Here is an 18910-nt window from a genome sequence, read left to right as displayed (position 1 = left end):
GCTGTAGTCTGCATTTAGTAGTAGTAGTCTTCAGCTGTGCGTTGCAATCTTTGGTCAGTTACAGTACTTGTATGTAGCAGTAGTCCTTAGCAGTCCAGCAGTCGTTAGTGGTCTAAAGTTATAAATAGTGAAATCGTTTTTTTTTTTTAAAATAGTTGTCTGTTGTTGACTGTAGTAGTTTGTAATAGTCTGTAGTATACAGTGGTGATCTGTAGCAGTCTGTAGTAGGCAGTAGTCATCTGTCGTAATCTGTAATAGTCAGTAGTTGTCAGTAGTGATCTGTAGTAGTCAGTAGTGATCTGTAGTAGTCTGTAGTAGACAGCAGTGGTCTGTTGTAGACAGTATTGATCCATAGTAGTCTGTAGTAGACAGTTGTTATCTGTAGTAGTCAGTAGTTGTCTGTAGTGATCTGTAGTAGTCTGTAGTAAACAGCAGTAGTCCGTTGTAGACAGTATTGATCCGTCACCCGGTTCGAATGTTGGATTGAATGGGCGTTATCAGTGGTTATCAGCCTCATAGATATGGGTCAGAAGGGGCCTGCTAGCCTACTGGTAGGATCAGAAGGCTGTTATCATCCATTCGCATGGTTAATCACGGATAAATACACGAGGAGACTCCAGATCCAATCCCAGACGAATTCAGGTCGCTGCTACAAGTAAGACCATTAAAATGGGTTAAGGTTAGGGTTAGGGTAAGTCTACAGGTAAGACCATTAAAATGGGTTAGGGTAAGTCTACAGGTAAGACCATTAAAATGGGTTAAGGTTAGGGTAAGTCTACAGGTAAGACCATTAAAATGGGTTAAGGTTAGGGTAAGTCTACAGGTAAGACCATTAAAATGGGTTAAGGTTAGGGTTAGGGTAAGTCTACAGGTAAGACCATTAAAATGGGTTAGGGTTAGGGTAAGTCTACAGGTAAGACCATTAAAATGGGTTAACATGACATGACATGACATGACATGACAGGTTAGGGTTAGGGTAAGTCTACAGGTAAGACCATTAAAATGGGTTAAGGTTAGGGTTAGGGTAAGTCTACAGGTAAGACCATTAAAATGGGTTAAGGTTAGGGTAAGTCTACAGGTAAGACCATTAAAATGGGTTAAGGTTAGGGTTAGGGTAAGTCTACAGGTAAGACCATTAAAATGGGTTAGGGTAAGTCTACAGGTAAGACCATTAAAATTAGAGCCTTTAAACTGTGATGATTTCGTCAATACTTAATTATCTAAATACTAAATTAACCATGCGAATGGATGATAACAGCCTTCTGAGCCTACCAGTAGGCTAGCAGGCCCCTTCTGACCCATATCTATGAGGCTGATAACCACTGATAACGCCCATTCAATCCAATGATAACATTCGAACCGCCTGGATCCGTAGTAGTCTGTAGTAGACAGTTGTTATCTGTAGTAGTCTGTAGTAAACAGTTGTTATCTGTAGTAGTCTGTAGTAGACAGTTGTGATCTGTAGTGGTCTGTAGTAGAAAGTTGTGATCTGTAATACTCTGTAGTAGACAGTTGTGATCTGTAATAGTCTGTAGTCAACAGTAATGATCTCTTATCTGTAATAATTAGTAGTAGATAGTAGTGATTTGTAGTAGTCTGTAGTAGACAGTTGTGATCTGTAGTAGTCTGTAGTAGATAGTAGTGATTTGTAGTAGTCTGTAGTAGACAGTTGTGATCTGTAGTAGTCTGTAGTAGACAGTTGTGATCTGTAGTAGTCTGTAGTAGACAGTTGTGATCTGTAGTAGACTGTAGTAGACAGCTGTTATCTGTAATAGTCTGGAGTTGATAGTAGGGATCTGTCATAATCTTGTCAGTAGTAGTCAGTAGAGATCTGATATGGTCTGGAAGAATTCAGTTCTACAGACATCACTACCAAAAACACTGTGACATGAGTCAAACTGGTACTTCAAACAAAAATCAACCCAGGAGTTCCAAATGTATTTAAGGAAAATGTTTTCCATCTGTTCTTATTGGGTTAGGGTATTTAAGGTAACCGTTTGCCATCTATTCTGATTGGGTTAGGGTATTTAAGGTAACCATTTGCCATCTATTCTGATTGGGTTAGGGTATATAGGGTAACTGTTGGCCATCTGTTCTGACTGGCAAGGGCAGGACGGTCGCATCATTCCAGTGACTCCACAAAACAAATTGTCCCCATCAGTAATATCAGTAAAATCAGTAACATCGGTAATAACTGTAATATCAGTAATAGGATAAAGCAGAGAGCACATTCGGCTCTTTGACGTGAGTCTAAATGAAATATCAAATCCTGATAGGATGTCTGTGTGACCCAGCCCGGAGCGGGCAGGCGGTGTCACAAACCAACTCAAATCCCCTTCACATCGCACAACTAGTGACCAGCGCCTGTGGGGAATAGGGGGCCATTTAGAACACGGGCACAGCCGCGGGTTGTCATAATGGTGATGACAGGCTTTATTTCAGTCTCTGTGCAAACTGACACTTCATCCTGCTGCTGGAAATACAAGAAGTGTCTCGCTGAGGCTTGATCCCTCTGCCCCGGACAGAACCACGCTACATAATTCATGTGAGTGGTCTCTGGAAATGCATTTACTGATATGGGCTACATTCTGAATTACTCTTCCGTGATACTCTTCTCTGTGTAGCGCCCAAGTCTTGACAATGTGCTAAATAAGGAACGAGGCACCTTTTAGCAGGTATGCTCTTGATTTGCTGCATTTAGCTTTGGATGTCTGTTGAACTCCATGGCATTCAAAATAAAACTCTAATGAAATTCTGTTTGATTGTCGACTAAGAAAAGTGTGGGTTCCAAACGCTAACTGAGTTTCAACATAAGGTTAACTCAGCATTCCACTACTTTAAAAAGTTCAGAGAACCGTCTTGAATGAAAATGCCAGAATACAGTCAAAAAAAAATGCTGTTCTATGGTGCAGTTTAGAACAAAATAGTTTGAATGTTATCAAACACTAAATATACTTCTAAAATTAGAACAATGCCATTTGCCTCAGGTAAACTACAACTTAACTACAACTCCCTGGTTTATCAGAAACACCTTTGTGTCATTTAAACCAACAAGGCACAAGTGTGTTTGACATATGGTCAGGGGCTGTTCTTATGCACAACCACGCATCGTGGAGTCCCTGCAAACAGCACTTGGCCTTGGTACATTGGCAATAGACCACAAACCCTATATATGCCTTACTGCTATTATAAGCCTGTTACCTGCACAGTTTGAGCAGTAAAAGGCATTGTGATGTCACATACCGACCGCTATGTTCAGCCAATCACTGTACATAGTAACAACCAGGTTTATAATGACACGCCTTCATGTGAATGAACTGCAACTCCCTGGTTTATCAGCTGCACATTCATGTTAATGAACGACAACTCCTTAATGTTAATAAACAACTCCCTCGTTGCTGGTTTAGCACATTGGAAGAATATTGAGATGGATATATTGTGAGTACCTCAGTACCTTTCACAGATGGCAGAGAGAGAAAGGACGGGGGAGAAAAAGAGAGGTGAAAAATATGAGAGGCAGAGAGAGAAACAAACAGGGAGGCATTGAGTGAAGCAGAGTGAGATAGAAGCAGAGAGAGAGATAGAGAGACAAAGAGAAGCAGAGAGAGGCAGAAAGACAAAGAGAGAGTACGGCAGAAATAGTCATGCAGAGAGAGGGAGGCAGAGGGAGGAAGAGAGAGTCATGTCTGTCTACCTGTAGGAACCTTAATGCAACCAATCCCCTGCACTGTGACATGTATGTCTACCTGTAGGAACCTTAATATAACCAATCCCCTGCACTGTGACATGTATGTCTACCTGTAGGAACCTTAATATAACCAATCCCCTGCACTGTGACATGTATGTCTACCTGTAGGAACCTTAATATAACCAATCCCCTGGACTCAAATATGTCTGTCTACCTGTAGGAACCTTAATATAACCAATCCCCTGCACTGTGACATGTCTGTCTACCTGTAGGAACCTTAATATAACCAATCCCCTGCACTGTGATACGTCTGTCTACCTGTAGGAACCTTAATATAACCAATCCCCTGCACTGTGATATGTCTGTCTACCTGTAGGAACCTTAATATAACCAATCCCCTGGACTCAAATATGTCTGTCAAACTGTAGGAACCTTAATGTAACCAATCCCCTGCACTGTGATATGTCTGTCTACCTGTAGGAACCTTAATATAACCAATCCCCTGGACTCAAATATGTCTGTCTACCTGTAGGAACCTTAATATAACCAATCCCCTGCACTGTGATATGTCTGTCTACCTGTAGGAACCTTAATATAACCAATCCCCTGGACTCAAATATGTCTGTCAAACTGTAGGAACCTTAATGTAACCAATCCCCTGCACTGTGATATGTCTGTCTACCTGTAGGAACCTTAATATAACCAATCCCCTGGACTCAAATATGTCTGTCAAACTGTAGGAACCTTAATGTAACCAATCCCCTGCACTGTGATATGTCTGTCTACCTGTAGGAACCTTAATATAACCAATCCCCTAGACTCAAATATGTCTGTCTACCTGTAGGAACCTTAATATAACCAATCCCCTGCACTGTGATATGTCTGTCTACCTGTAGGAACCTTAATATAACCAATCCCCTGGACTCAAATATGTCTGTCAAACTGTAGGAACCTTAATGTAACCAATCCCCTGCACTGTGATATGTCTGTCTACCTGTAGGAACCTTAATATAACCAATCCCCTGGACTCAAATATGTCTGTCTACCTGTAGGAACCTTAATATAACCAATCCCCTGCACTGTGATATGTCTGTCTACCTGTAGGAACCTTAATATAACCAATCCCCTGGACTCAAATATGTCTGTCAAACTGTAGGAACCTTAATGTAACCAATCCCCTGCACTGTGATATGTCTGTCTACCTGTAGGAACCTTAATATAACCAATCCCCTGGACTCAAATATGTCTGTCAAACTGTAGGAACCTTAATGTAACCAATCCCCTGCACTGTGATATGTCTGTCTACCTGTAGGAACCTTAATATAACCAATCCCCTGGACTCAAATATGTCTGTCTACCTGTAGGAACCTTAATATAACCAATCCCCTGGACTCAAATATGTCTGTCTACCTGTAGGAACCTTAATATAACCAATCCCCTGCACTGTGATATATAATATACATAAAATAAATTAGAACCATTTCACAGCAAGACGTGACTTTTTGTCAGACCCTCCCTTAATTAACAACCACCGGCATCTTGTCCTCAGTCAAACCAGGACTTACCTTGACAGCCACCAGCATCTTGTCCTTTGTGGGGCACAGGTTATAGCATTCAGCCAGGAAGACCTTTCCAAAGGCACCCTCACCGAGCTCCCTCTTTAGAATGATGTCCCGGCGCTTTATATGCTGCACGTCTACAAAGGCAGGGAGAGGGAGTTGGCGAAAGAGGGAGAGGGAGGGAGAGAAAGATTGCAAGAGAGGGAGGGAGATTGGAGAGAGTGGGAGCAAGGGAGGGAGAGGGAAAGAGAGCGAGAGACATAAAATGAGACACCAGATACTGTTTCCTTGTGCTTGAGGCCTGGAGTTGGACCTGACGAGCAGAGTAGTGGAGAACAGAACAGGCAAACAGAACAGAGCTGAGCTGAACAAAGCAGAGAAGAACAGAGCATAACAGAATAGAGGAGAACTGAAACAAACTGAACAGAGCAGGAGAGTAAAAAAGAACAGAGGAGAACAGAGCAGAGCGGAAAAAGCAGAGTAAAACAGAGCATAACAGAAAGCAGGAGAACAGAAACAATCAGAATGGAGCAGAACAGAGTCAAACAGAATGGAGCAGAACCAAAACATCAGGGTATCCCAGTGGTCAACAGCGTTGGGACAATAATGGAAGGTCGCTGGTTTTAATCCCAGAGCCAACAAACCCTGTCGTTCTGTTCCGGAGCAAGACAGTTAACTCAAATAGATTTTAGGTCGTTCCTGGGAATAAGAATGTATTCTTAGCATACTTACCTGGTAAAATAATGTACAGAACATAGAGAAAGTCTACAGGGTGACTCAGCCATCCACAAAGACACCCACAGATATTCTGTTTACAGTTTAGAAAAGGTCAGTGCTGACATGTTGATGCACTTGAACATGTATTCATTTTTAATTGAGCTTGGTATGATTGAGATAACCGGCTTTGGTTTGGTGATTAATGGATCTTTTGACACAGGTGTTTATCCACACATGATTCAGTTACAGAAGGCATTTAAGGCCATGGAAACAATGGAAAACATGTTCTCCAGGGAGGTCGTGAAGCCCTCTGGGCAGTCAAAGAGAACCTTCTGATAGCTGGGTCATGTACAGTATGGGTCCCAAAGGAACCCTCTGATAACTGGGTCATGTACAGAATGGGTCCCAATGGAACCTTCTGATAGCTGGGTCATGTACAGTATGGTTCCCAGTGAAACCTTCTGATAACAGGGTCATGTACAGTATGGGTCCCAAAGGAACCCTCTGATAACTGGGTCATGTACAGAATGGGTCCCAATGGAACCTTCTGATAGCTGGGTCATGTACAGTATGGTTCCCAGTGAAACCTTCTGATAACAGGGTCATGTACAGAATGGGTCCCAATGGAACCTTCTGACAGCTGGGTCATGTAAAGTATGGGTCCCAATGGAACCTACTGATAGCTGGGTCATGTACAGTATGGGTTCCAATGGAAACTTCGGATAGCTGGGTCATGTACAGTATGGGTCCCAATTGAACCCTCTCTTAGCTGGGTCGTGTACAGTATGGGTCCCAATGGAACCTTCTGACAGCTGGGTCATGTACAGTATGGGTCGCAATGGAACCTACTGATAGCTGGGTCATGTACAGTATGGGTCCCAAAATGAAACCTATCCCCTCCTGTGGTGTGCCGGATCCATCAGCATCTCCCCTGCCAGGAGAGGTTGGAAATGTTCCGGAACATGGAGAAAAGTGTCCAGAGAAATTCAAAGGTTCAGGTGTTGATCAGGGATAGCTCTGCACCACTGCCAAGATGGCTTTCTGGTACGCAGCAGCTGGGGCATCCCCCAGGAATGGTGCTACATCCCTGAATGACCAGGATGAATGAACGTATGGCAATGAATGGCTGAGCATCAGAAAAGCAGGTGTTTGAAGAGCTCACGGCCTGTTGTTTCTCTATGGCTGTCCTATTATTGTCCTACATAAACCTGAAAATACACAAAACCTCTCACAGTAACTTTCACTGAACATCCACTAAATCTTTAATAAACCTCCACTGAACATCCATTAAACCTCCACTGAACTTCAACCTCCATTAAACCTTTCAAAACTTCCACTGAACATCCACTAAACCTTCAACAAGCCTCAACTAAATATGCATTCATCCACTCAACTGTCCATATCCATTTATCTATTAAGCTTCACTCTATTCATGGTCAAAGACCTGTGCTACACAGCCCCTCTCTACCCCATTTATGGTAAATTGAACAGTGTTACATTAAACCTCACTCTACCCTATTCATGGTCAATAGACCTGTGTTACATTAAACCCAACTCTACCCTATTCATGGTCAATAGACCTGTGTTACATTAAACCAACTCTACCCTATTCATGGTGAACTATGGAGAGATAACTCTTAAGTTTGCAACTGCTAATAGGGTTTAAACAGTGTAGTTCAGATTGAGAGTGAATAAATAAATACAGCAGCATCCAGGAACCACCTATTTTCTAAGAAATGCCATTGAAACACTTGTTTGCAATAAGAAATGTAAATTGACTGTAACATGTTTTCTTCCTTCACTATGGCACTATCAAATTGAATGCGCCTTAAGACAAGAGGAATCTTTATCTTGTGTAGAGCGCTCAACATTATGCCGAGTAGGTAAACAGATAAACTATTTGACAAAGGGATGTCTGGTCTCTTTATTCTTTACTGTTTTTGTTTGCAGTGACAAATGAAATGTGGACTTTTGTAGCATCTTCAAAAGTACAACTTGGAGGCAATGATTTTGCATTATTTTGCATTATTTTAGGTATAGTATATAGAATCTGAATAGTATAGTTTTATTTTAGGTATAGTATATAGTATTGGAATAGTATAGTTTTATTTTAGGTATAGTATATTGTATTGGAATAGTATAGTTTTATTTTAGGTATAGTATATAGTATTGGTATAGTACAGTTTTATTTTAGGTATAGTATTGGTATAGTTTTATTTTAGGTATAGTATATAGTATTGGAATAGTATAGATTTATTTTAGGTATAGCATATAGTATTGGAATAGTATAGATTAATTTTAGGTATAGCATATAGTATTGGTATAGTATAGTTTTATTTTAGGTATAGATGCAGGTGTAACTCTTGAATGTGCAGTATATGGTATAGCAAAGGTATAGTGTAGATGTATATATGCTGTAGGTACAAGTGTAACTGCCGTAGTCCTGGAGCAGTTCCTTGGTTCTAGTATAACGCTGCATACCACACTTCACATTCCCTTCGCGGCGCACCCCCTGAGCCCTTGATCCTTGTCAAAAGTAGTGCACTTGAAAGGGTTTAGGGTGCTGTTGCAGCTGAGTATATGTAAGAACACATCAGAAGGCAGTGTAAGTCCAGCTCCCAGCTGAATAAAACATGACAGGTGGTGCTGATCCGCTACAGTGTTAGAAAGCCGGGGAATGTCCGCAGGGAAATGCATTGTTTTAAAAGTCAAATTTGGGATCTGCATTTCATTATGACTGTGATGCCTTATAGCTTGAATATAATCAAACAGGGGGCTGTGGAGGCACACACATTGACTCTTAATGTGTATGACCCTGTAGGTAGGCAGATGAAGGGAATACATTGACCTTTCAGTTTCAGGCCAACGCCTGAATCTGGTGAAATGTAGGCCAACTGAAGCGTTTTTGACTCTGAACGGAGTCGAGTGCAGTCGTATGGGATATATGGAGAGAATACAGGCTAATGTATTGATACACAGCGCGTGAAGCTTCAATTGACTTTCTGAATTCACAGAAACGCAGATAGGGTTTACAATAACTCTTCGAAACGATCGACTATCTGCTGCACTAAGGATACCATAGTAAGAAACGCATTTATGTTCAAGTACACACATACATCCCCCACCAGCACAACACACATTCCCCAGATCTCTCTAAGCTTAGTTATTTTGGTGAAAATTAAAGGACTTTCCTTGCAGCAGGTTTCGGGAAGTTAGAGATTGAGACATCTGTCCTCAAAAGCACATGGTTTGCCAAGCCGTTCGACTTGTAATCACACTACTCACCCAACCAGCAACTATTTTCCAGGAACTACATGCTTGGAGGACAAAGCATTCATCGGAGAACTACAACATCTCTTTATTACAACAGAGGGTTTACTACAGCCTGTTTACCATAGTACATTACATAGAGCTTTTACTATAATCTGTTACCAGAAGTCTTTTCAACATTGTCTTTACACTATATTCTGTCCACAATACTCTGTTAACTCTAGTCTGTTTACTGTATTATGTTAATTTTACACTGCTTACATCATATGTTTACATACTATGTTCACTATAGTGTGTGTAATATACACTCACCTAAAGGATTATTAGGAACAAAATACTAATACTGTGTTTGACCCCCTTTCGTCCTTCAGAACTGCCTTAATTCTACATGGCATTGATTCAACAAGGTGCTGAAAGCATTCTTCAGAAATGTTGGCCCATATTGATAGGATAGCATCTTGCAGTTGATGGAGATTTGTGGGATGCACATCCAGGGCACGAAGCTCCCGTTCCACCACATCCCAAAGATGCTCTATTGGGTTGAGATCTGGTGACTGTGGGGGCCATTTCAGTACAGCGAACTCATTGTCATGTTCAAGAAACCAATTTGAAATGATTCGAGCTTTGTGACATGGTGCATTATCCTGCTGGAAGTAGCCATCAGAGGATGGGTACATGGTGGTCATAAAGGGATAGACATGGTCAGAAACAATGCTCAGGTAGGCCGTGGCATTTAAACGATGCCCAATTGGCACTAAGGGGCCTAAAGTGTGCCAAGAAAACATCCCCCACACCATTACACCACCACCAGCCTGCACAGTGGTAACAAGGCATGATGGATCCATGTTCTCATTCTGTTTACGCCAAATTCTGACTCTACCATCTGAATGTCGCAACAGAAATCGAGACTCATCAGACCAGGCAACATTCTTCCAGTCTTCAACTGTCCAATTTTGGTGAGGTCATGCAAATTGTAGCCTCTTTTTCCTATTTGTAGTGGAGATGAGTGGTACCCGGTGGGGTCTTCTGCTGTTGTAGCCCATCCGCCTCAAGGTTGTGCGTGTTGTAGCTTCACAAATGCTTTGCTGCATACCTCGGTTGTAACGAGTGGTTATTTCAGTCAAAGTTGCTCTTCTATCAGCTTGAATCAGTTGGCCCATTCTCCTCTGACCTCTAGCATCAACAAGGCATTTTCGCCCACAGGACTGCCGCATACTGGATGTTTTTCCCTTTTCACACCATTCTCTGTAAACCCTAGAAATGGTTGTGAGTGAAAATCCCAGTAACTGAGCAGATTGTGAAATACCGGCCCGTCTGGCACCAACAACCATGCCACGCTCAAAATTGCTTAAATCACCTTTCTTTCCCATTCTGACATTCAGTTTGGAGTTCAGGAGATTGTCTTGACCAGGGCCACACCCCTAAATGCATTGAAGCAACTGCCATGTGATTGGTTGATTAGATAATTGCATTAATGAGAAATTGAACAGGTGTTCCTAATAATCCTTTTGGTGAGTGTAGTCTGTTTACTATAGGGTGTTTTCCATACTCATTATATGGGGCTGGATGCATTAAACATGCCAAGAACGTATGAACATTACAACAGTGCATTCCAGATAGCCAGGATGCCAGTCAGTTGACCTGACATCAACAGTGACTACAAGGAATGGAATGTCAGTTGAAGGGGCCCATCCCTCCTACCTTAAAACCTGCCTCGAGATGGACAGCATCATTCAGGTGGCAGGGTTAGACGTGTCTCACAAGCCCCTTCAGTGACCTTCAATCAAATCAGGGGAATTGAGATCCTACCTTCCTTTTCCCAGCGTCTCTTTAAACATCTCATCTATATTCACTTATTCCTGCCCTAAGTAGTCCGCAGCTCTGTTCCACCCTATTGCACACACACTGTCTAATACAGCTGCCTCCTGCATGTCTCCAGCTCCCCTAGATACAGCACTAAGTTCTACCAGGGCCCTGTGGTGTACTAGATACAGCACTAAGCTCTACCAGGGCCCAGTGGTGTACTAGATACAGCACTGAGTTCTACCAGGGCCCTTTGGTGTACTAGATACAGCACTAAGTTCTACCAGGGCCCTGTGGCGTACTAGATACAGCACTGAGTTCTACCAGAGCCCTGTGGTGTACTAGATACAGCACTGAGTTCTACCAGAGCCCTTTAGTGTATTAGATACAGCACTGAGTTCTACCAGAGCCCTTTGGTGTACTAGATACAGCACTAAGCTCTACCAGGGCCCTGTGGTGTACTAGATACAGCACTAAATTCTACCAGAGCCCTTTGGTGTACTAGATACAGCACTAAGCTCTACCAGGGCCCTGTGGTGTACTAGATACATCACTGAGTTCTACCAGGGCCATGTGGTGTACTAGATACAGCACTAAGCTCTACCAGGGCCCAGTGGTGTACTAGATACAGCACTGAGTTCTCCCAGGGCCCTTTGGTGTACTAGATACAGCACTAAGTTCTACCAGGGCCCTGTGGTGTACTAGATACAGCACTGAGTTCTACCAGAGCCCTGTGGTGTACTAGATACAGCACTGAGTTCTACCAGAGCCCTTTAGTGTACTAGATACAGCACTGAGTTCTACCAGAGCCCTTTGGTGTACTAGATACAGCACTAAGCTCTACCAGGGCCCTGTGGTGTACTAGATACAGCACTAAATTCTACCAGAGCCCTTTGGTGTACTAGATACAGCACTGAGTTCTACCATGGCTCTGTGTTGTATTGTATGTATAGGGACTCCAGGCAGAGGGTGTTAGAGAAGTGTACTGCTGCCCTAACCATCTCCTCCGTGTCAGCAGTGAGCCAGAATGAAGAAGACAAAGGCAAGCAAACAGGATAGGCAGAAAGACAGACCGGGTTAGTCTTGGTTCAGATAAAACCTAAGATTAACGGTAATCTCCCTCAGCTCCCATCCTCCCTCACTCCTGACCCCTGCTGACCTCTGTCATGCTATATGTCAATATTGATAATGTACCCATGTCTCTATCCTGCAAAATGTGAATATTGACAACGTACCTCTGTCTTTGTGCTGTTATTTGTCGATATTGACAAAGGTGCCATAGCATCTTGTAGCTCTGCAGATACTAATGTTTTACGTTGGTGCTGCTAGCTAATTTGGCTCTCTAGTACTCTCACTTGGTTTGATCCAGCCTCTTCCAGTAAGATGGACAGAATAATAATAATTTAATTATAAGAGGATTGCTGAATACGAAATATCCCAAAGCGAACTCTGGTCAAAACCAGCAAACCATTTGAAAAAATATATGATTTGTGTAAGAACAAATAAACATGAGTCTGAAATAAGGGGAAACACTTAAACAGTATAGAGATACAGCAAGGTTATCACACTGCAGAGATACAATAAGGAGAAAACACTACAGAGCAGTGTTAATTTTGCACCCTTTTTAATATAATATTATAACACTAGACTAAAATACTATAAAACATCAGGAGGTTTTAGTCACATTTTATCATTTAAATAAACAGTTATTGTCAAAAGGATGAAAACAGACATTTTAGTCAACAAAATGTCCTTATGTCACATTTTAGTCCAATGAAAGTATTGTCTCATTAAACTATACTAAACATATCACTGACCTCCATGTACACAAACTTGCAGTTAGCTCCGCGAATAATTGGACACTAACACAAGTTTTGTTGTTTTGGCTGTTGACCGAAGTTTCACATCCACACTTGTGGAAGGGTATAGGAATTATAGCTCTTTAATATGTCACCCTTTCTTTTTCAAGGGACCAAAAGTAATTTGATAACTGACTCAAAAGCTGTTTCATGGCTATTCCTTCATAATTTCTAGAGTTGATTCCACGTTTGGCATTCGCATTTGGAAGCTATTGCTGAGATCCCACAACATGCGATCAAAGGAGCTCTCAAGGTACAGTGGGGAGAACAAGTATTTGATACACAGACGATTATGCAGGTTTTCCCACTTACAAAGCATGTAGAGGTCTGTCATTTTTACCATAGGTACACTTCAACTGTGAGAGACGGAATCTAAAACAATAATTAATTAGCATTTTATTGCATGACATAAGTATTTGATCACCTACCAACCAGTAAGAATTCCGGCTCTCAGAGACCTGTTAGTTTTTCTGTTGGTGCAATTATTAGAAAATGGAAGAAGTTCAAGATGACGGTCAATCTCCCTCGGTCTGGGGCTCCATGCAAGATCTCATGAGGAAGGTGAGGGATCAGCCCAGAACTACACGGCAGGACCTGGTCAATTACCTGAAGAGAGCTGGGACCACATCCTCAAAGAAAACCATTAGTAACCCACTACGCCGTCATGGATTAAAATCCTGCAGCGCACTCAAGACCAAAACATTTAGCTTTTTGGTCTAAAATCCACTCGCCGTGTTTGGAGGAAGAAGAAGGTTGAGTACAACCCCATGAACACCATCCCAACCGTGAAGCATGGACATGGAAACATCATTCTTTGGGGATGCTTTTCTGCAAAGGGGACAGGACGACTGCACCGTATTGAGGGGAGGATGTATGGGGCCATTTATCGCGAGATCTTAGCCAACAACCTTCTTCCCTCAGTAAGAGCATTGACGATGGGTCGTGGCTGGGTCTTCCAGCATGACAACGACCCGAAACACACAGCCAGGGCATCTAAGGAGTGGCTCCGTAAGAAGCATCTCAAGGTACTGGAGTGGCCTAGCCAATCTCCAGACCTGAACCCAATAGAAAATCTTTGGAGGGAGCTGAAAGTCTGTATTGCCCAGCAACAGCTGTGTGCAAACCCGGTCAAGAACGAAATCCCTGCTGCAGTGTGTGCAAACCTAGTCAAGAACTACAGGAAACGTATGACTCTGTAATTGCAAACAAAGGTTTCTGTACCAAATAGTAAGTTCTGCTTTTCTGATGTATCAAATACTTATGTCATGCAATAAAATGCAAATTAATTACTTAAAAGTGATACAATGTGATTTTTTGGATTTTTGTTTTAGATTCTGTCACTCACAGTTGAAGAGTACCTATGATAAAAATTACAGACTTCTACATGCTTTGTAAGTGGGAAAACCTGCAAAATCGGCAGTGTATTAAATACATGTTCACCCCACTGTATCTTTGGAATGACCTGGCCATGACAATTCTTTTCCACCAATAAGAGCATTGGAACATTGGAATTAGAAAGAAAAAATCTGATAATGCCCATTCAGGTTTTTGATTGAACAAAAAAAACAATGAGATGCTCTCTTTCCCAAATCCTCCTATCCAATAATTGGTAGTTATGGTAGTTATACCAAACTTTCATCACAAAGATAATTTTGTGTTGGGTCTTTGTCAACTAAAAGGAGTAATAGTTTTTGTTTAGTTGTTGTCTTTTCTGAATCTTTTTAGTAATTTATTGCCTCATCAAAAAATAGGTATTTAACAAATATTTTTGAATATTTCACAATTTTTGTTCAACACTGCTACAAAGATACACAAACGATAAAACACTACAGAGGTACACAAAAGATAAAATACTACAGAGATACACTAAGGATAAACCACTAAAGAGATACACTAAGGATAAAACACTATAGAGATATTCTAAAGAAAAAACACTACAGAGATATGCTAGGATATATCACTAAAGAGATATGCTACACCAAGGAAAAATAAACATGTCAGGAAACTGCTCAGTGTGACTTAAACATTTATTAATCAAATCACTTCTGGGCTCATTTGAAAACGCTTAACAAATGAAACATTGAACTAGTCAGGAACTGGTATAAACATGCTGTTGGAAAGTATCAGTCACTCCAGGTTTATTTTGGCTGTGTGCTTTGAGGTGTTAAATCTTAGAGCCAGTCTGAGGTCCGTGATCTGGATTCTTCAAGGACCTCTGTATTTTTCCCACCCCAGTCTTTGAGTCGCTCTCCAGCATCACCATGGCGTGATGCTACCACCACCATGCTTCACAGTAGAGATTGTGTTTGCCGGATGATAAGTACTTTGTTTTGCTAGATATAATGCTTGGTGTTTATGCCTAATGCTTTTAGAGTTCATTAAGTGCTGTTTGGAAAACTCCAAGTGGCATTTCATACACCTTTGACTGTGGACGCCCATCAGGTCTGATGGAGTGCTGCAGAAATGGTGGTCTTTCTGGCTGGTTCTTTAAACTCTGCAGTGAAACTCTGGAGCTCTGTTAGAGTTGCAATTAGGTTCTTGGTCATCTCCCTGATCAACGCCCATCTTCTCCAGTTACTAATTAGGTGGTGTTGTTCGTTATAAACTCTTTCCAATTTACAATCTCTACTGTGAAGCATGTATGTGCCCTGGGAAACCTTTCAATGCTTTAGCATTTTTTTTTATAATCTTCCTAAGATCAAGATCATTTTTAATTGGCATGATTATTTTGTTGTCTCACAAACATAACTTGATCAAATTGGTACCAGGAAAAGTCTGCAGCACCCAGAATCCCCTACTGAACTCTGAAGAAATATGTCTAGTAGATGCCTGCCAGCCCTCCCGTGGGCTCACCACCCACAGGAGGGACCATAAGGGGCCGGTGCGAAGAGGATCGGGCGGCAGTCGAAGGCAGGGGCCTAGACAACCCGATCTCTGGACACGGAAACTAGCTCTAGGGACGTGGAATGTCACCTCGCTGGCGGGGAAGGAGCCTGAGTTAGTGCGTGAGGTTGAGAGGTTCCGATTAGAGGTAGTCGGGATCACCTCTACGCACGGCTTGGGCTCTGGAACCACACTCCTTGAGAGAGGATGGACTCTTCACCACTCTGGAGTTGCCCATGGTGAGAGGCGGCGGGCTGGTGTGGGTTTGCTTATAGCTCCCCAGCTCTGCCGCCATGTGTTGGAGTTTACCCCGGTGAACGAGAGGGTCGTTTCCCTGCGCCTACGGTCGGGGATAGGTCTCTCACTGTTGTTTGTGCCTACGGGCCGAACGGCAGTGCAGAGTACCCGACCTTCTTGGAGTCTCTGGGAGGGGTGCTGGAAAGTGCTCCGACTGGGGACTCTATTGTTCTACTGGGGGACTTCAACGCCCACGTGGGCAACGACAGTGACACCTGGAGGGGCGTGATTGGGAGGAACGGCCCCCCTGATCTGAACCCGAGTGGTGTTCAGTTATTGGACTTCTGTGCTAGTCACAGTTTGTCCATAACGAACACCATGTTCAAGCATAAGGGTGTCCATCAGTGCACTTGGCACCAGGACACCCTAGGCCGCAGGTCGATGATCGACTTTGTTGTCGTCTCATCTGACCTGCGGTCGTATGTCTTGGACACTCGGGTGAAGAGAGGGGCGGAGCTGTCAACTGATCACCACCTGGTGGTGAGTTGGATCCGATGGCGGGGGAAGAAGCTGGACAGACTCGGCAGGCCCAAGCGTACTGTAAGGGTCTGCTGGGAATGTCTGGCCGAGTCTCCTGTCAGAGAGATCTTCAACTCCCACCTCCGGCAGAGCTTCGACTGGATCCCGAGGGAGGCTGGAGATATTGAGTCCGAGTGGACCATGTTCTCCACCGCCATTGTCGAAGCGGCCGCTCGGAGCTGTGGCCGTAAGGTCTCCGGTGCCTGTCGAGGCGGCAATCCCCGAACCCGGTGGTGGACACCGGAAGTAAGGGATGCCGTCAAGCTGAAGAAGGAATCCTATCAGGCCTGGTTGGCTTGTGGGACTCCTGACGCAGCTGACGGGTACCGACAGGCCAAGCGGGCTGCAGCCCGGGTGGTTGTGGAGGCAAAAACTCGGGCCTGGGAGGAGTTCGGTGAGGCCATGGAGAAGGACTATCGGCTGGCCTCGAAGAGATTCTGGCAAACCATCCGGCGCCTCAGGAGAGGGAAACAGTGCCCTACCAACGCTGTTTACAGTAGAGGTGGGCAGCTGTTGACCTCAACTGAGGATGTCGTCGGGCGGTGGAAGGAGTACTTCGAGGATCTCCTCAATCCCGCTGTCACTTCTTCCATTGAGGAAGCAGAGGATGAGGTATCAGAGGTGGACTCGTCCATCACCCGGGCTGAAGTCACTGAGGTGGTCAAGAAACTCCTCGGTGGCAAGGCACCGGGGGTGGATGAGATCCGCCCTGAGTACCTCAAGTCTCTGGATGTTGTGGGGCTGTCTTGGTTGACACGCCTGTGCAACATCGCGTGGCGGTCGGGGACAGTGCCTCTGGGATGGCAGACCGGGGTGGTGGTCCCTCTTTTTAAAAAGGGGGACCGGAGGGTGTGTTCCAACTATAGGGGGATCACACTTCTCAGCCTCCCCGGGAAAGTCTATGCCAGGGTTCTGGAGAGGAGAATACGGCCGATAGTAGAACCTCGGATTCAGGAGGAACAGTGTGGTTTTCGTCCGGGCCGTGGAAACACTGGACCAGCTCTATACCCTCTACAGGGTGTTGGAGGGTTCATGGGAGTTTGCCCAACCAATCCACATGTGTTTTGTGGATTTGGAGAAGGCATTCGACTGTGTCCCTCGCGGCATCTTGTGGAGGGTGCTTGGGGAATATGGGGTCCTGGGTCCTTTGCTAAGGGCTGTCAGGTCCCTGTACAACCGAAGCAGGAGCTTGGTCCGCATTGCCTGGCAGTAAGTCAGACTTGTTCCCAGTGCATGTTGGACTCCGGCAGGGCTGCCCTTTGTCAACCGGTTTCTGTTCGTAATTTTTATGGACAGAATTTCTAGGCGCAGCCAGGGGCCGGAGGGTGTCAGGTTTGGGGACCACACAATTTCGTCTCTGCTCTTTGCAGATGATGTTGTCGTGTTGGCCCTTTCTAACCAGGACCTTCAGCATGCGCTGGGACGGTTTGCAGCCGAGTGTGAAGCGGTGGGGATGAAAATCAGTACCTCCAAATCCGAGGCCATGGTCCTCAGTCGGAAAAGGGTGGCTTGCCCACTTCAGGTTGGTGGAGAGTGCCTGCCTCAAGTGGAGGAGTTTAAGTATCTAGGGGTCTTGTTCACGAGTGAGGGAAGGATGGAACGGGAGATTGACAGACGGATCGGTGCAGCTTCTGCAGTAATGCAGTCGATGTATCGGTCTGTCGTGGTGAAGAAAAAGCTGAGCCGCAAGGCGAAGCTCTCGATTTACCAGTCAATCTACGTTCCTACTCTCACCTATGGTCATGAGCTTTGGGTCATGACCGAAAGGACAAGATCCCGGATACAGGCGGCCGAAATGAGCTTTCTCCGCAGGGTGGCCGGGCGATCCCTTAGAGATAGGGTGAGAAGCTCGGTCACCCGGGAGGAGCTCAGAGTAGAGCCGCTGCTCCTCCACATCGAGAGGGGTCAGCTGAGGTGGCTTGGGCATCTTTTTCGGATGCCTCCGGAACGCCTTCCTGGGAAGGTGTTCCGGTCCCGTCCCACCGGGAGGAGACCCCGGGGAAGACCTAGGACACGCTGGAGGGACTATGTCTCCCGGCTGGCCTGGGAACGCCTCGGTGTCCCCCCGGAAGAGCTGGAGGAAGTGTCTGGGGAGAGGGAAGTCTGGGCATCCCTGCTTAGACTGCTGCCCCCGCGACCCGGCCCACGGATAAGCGGAAGAAGATGACTGACATGACAGATGCCTGCCATGCCAGGACATACTGTAACAGTTCGATTATCTGGTGCTTCTGTCTATATATAAAACATTTCCAAAAAAGGTGCAAACAGCAGGACCTCAAACACAAATTATATTTGGACACTTTTGCCAACCAGAA

At 44.3% G+C, this 18910-nt stretch overlaps 1 protein-coding gene across 3 annotated transcripts in view; it reads right to left on the bottom strand.

The window, feature by feature from the left end:
• ntrk3b (neurotrophic tyrosine kinase, receptor, type 3b) overlaps positions 1 to 18910 on the bottom strand; it is a 205423-nt gene that overhangs the window by 20338 nt on the left and 166175 nt on the right. For all 3 annotated transcript variants that reach the window (XM_020055416.2, XM_020055417.3, XM_020055418.3), the window contains one exon: positions 5254 to 5384. In XM_020055416.2, the coding sequence (XP_019910975.2) occupies positions 5254 to 5384 (131 nt within the window). The remainder of the gene's footprint in view (positions 1 to 5253; positions 5385 to 18910) is intronic.

This window comes from Esox lucius, chromosome 17, assembly GCF_011004845.1.
Source record: "Esox lucius isolate fEsoLuc1 chromosome 17, fEsoLuc1.pri, whole genome shotgun sequence".
Classification (NCBI taxonomy): domain Eukaryota; kingdom Metazoa; phylum Chordata; class Actinopteri; order Esociformes; family Esocidae; genus Esox; species Esox lucius.
Note: the sequence above shows the minus strand (reverse complement) of the source record. Positions and strands in the feature narration are given on the sequence as shown.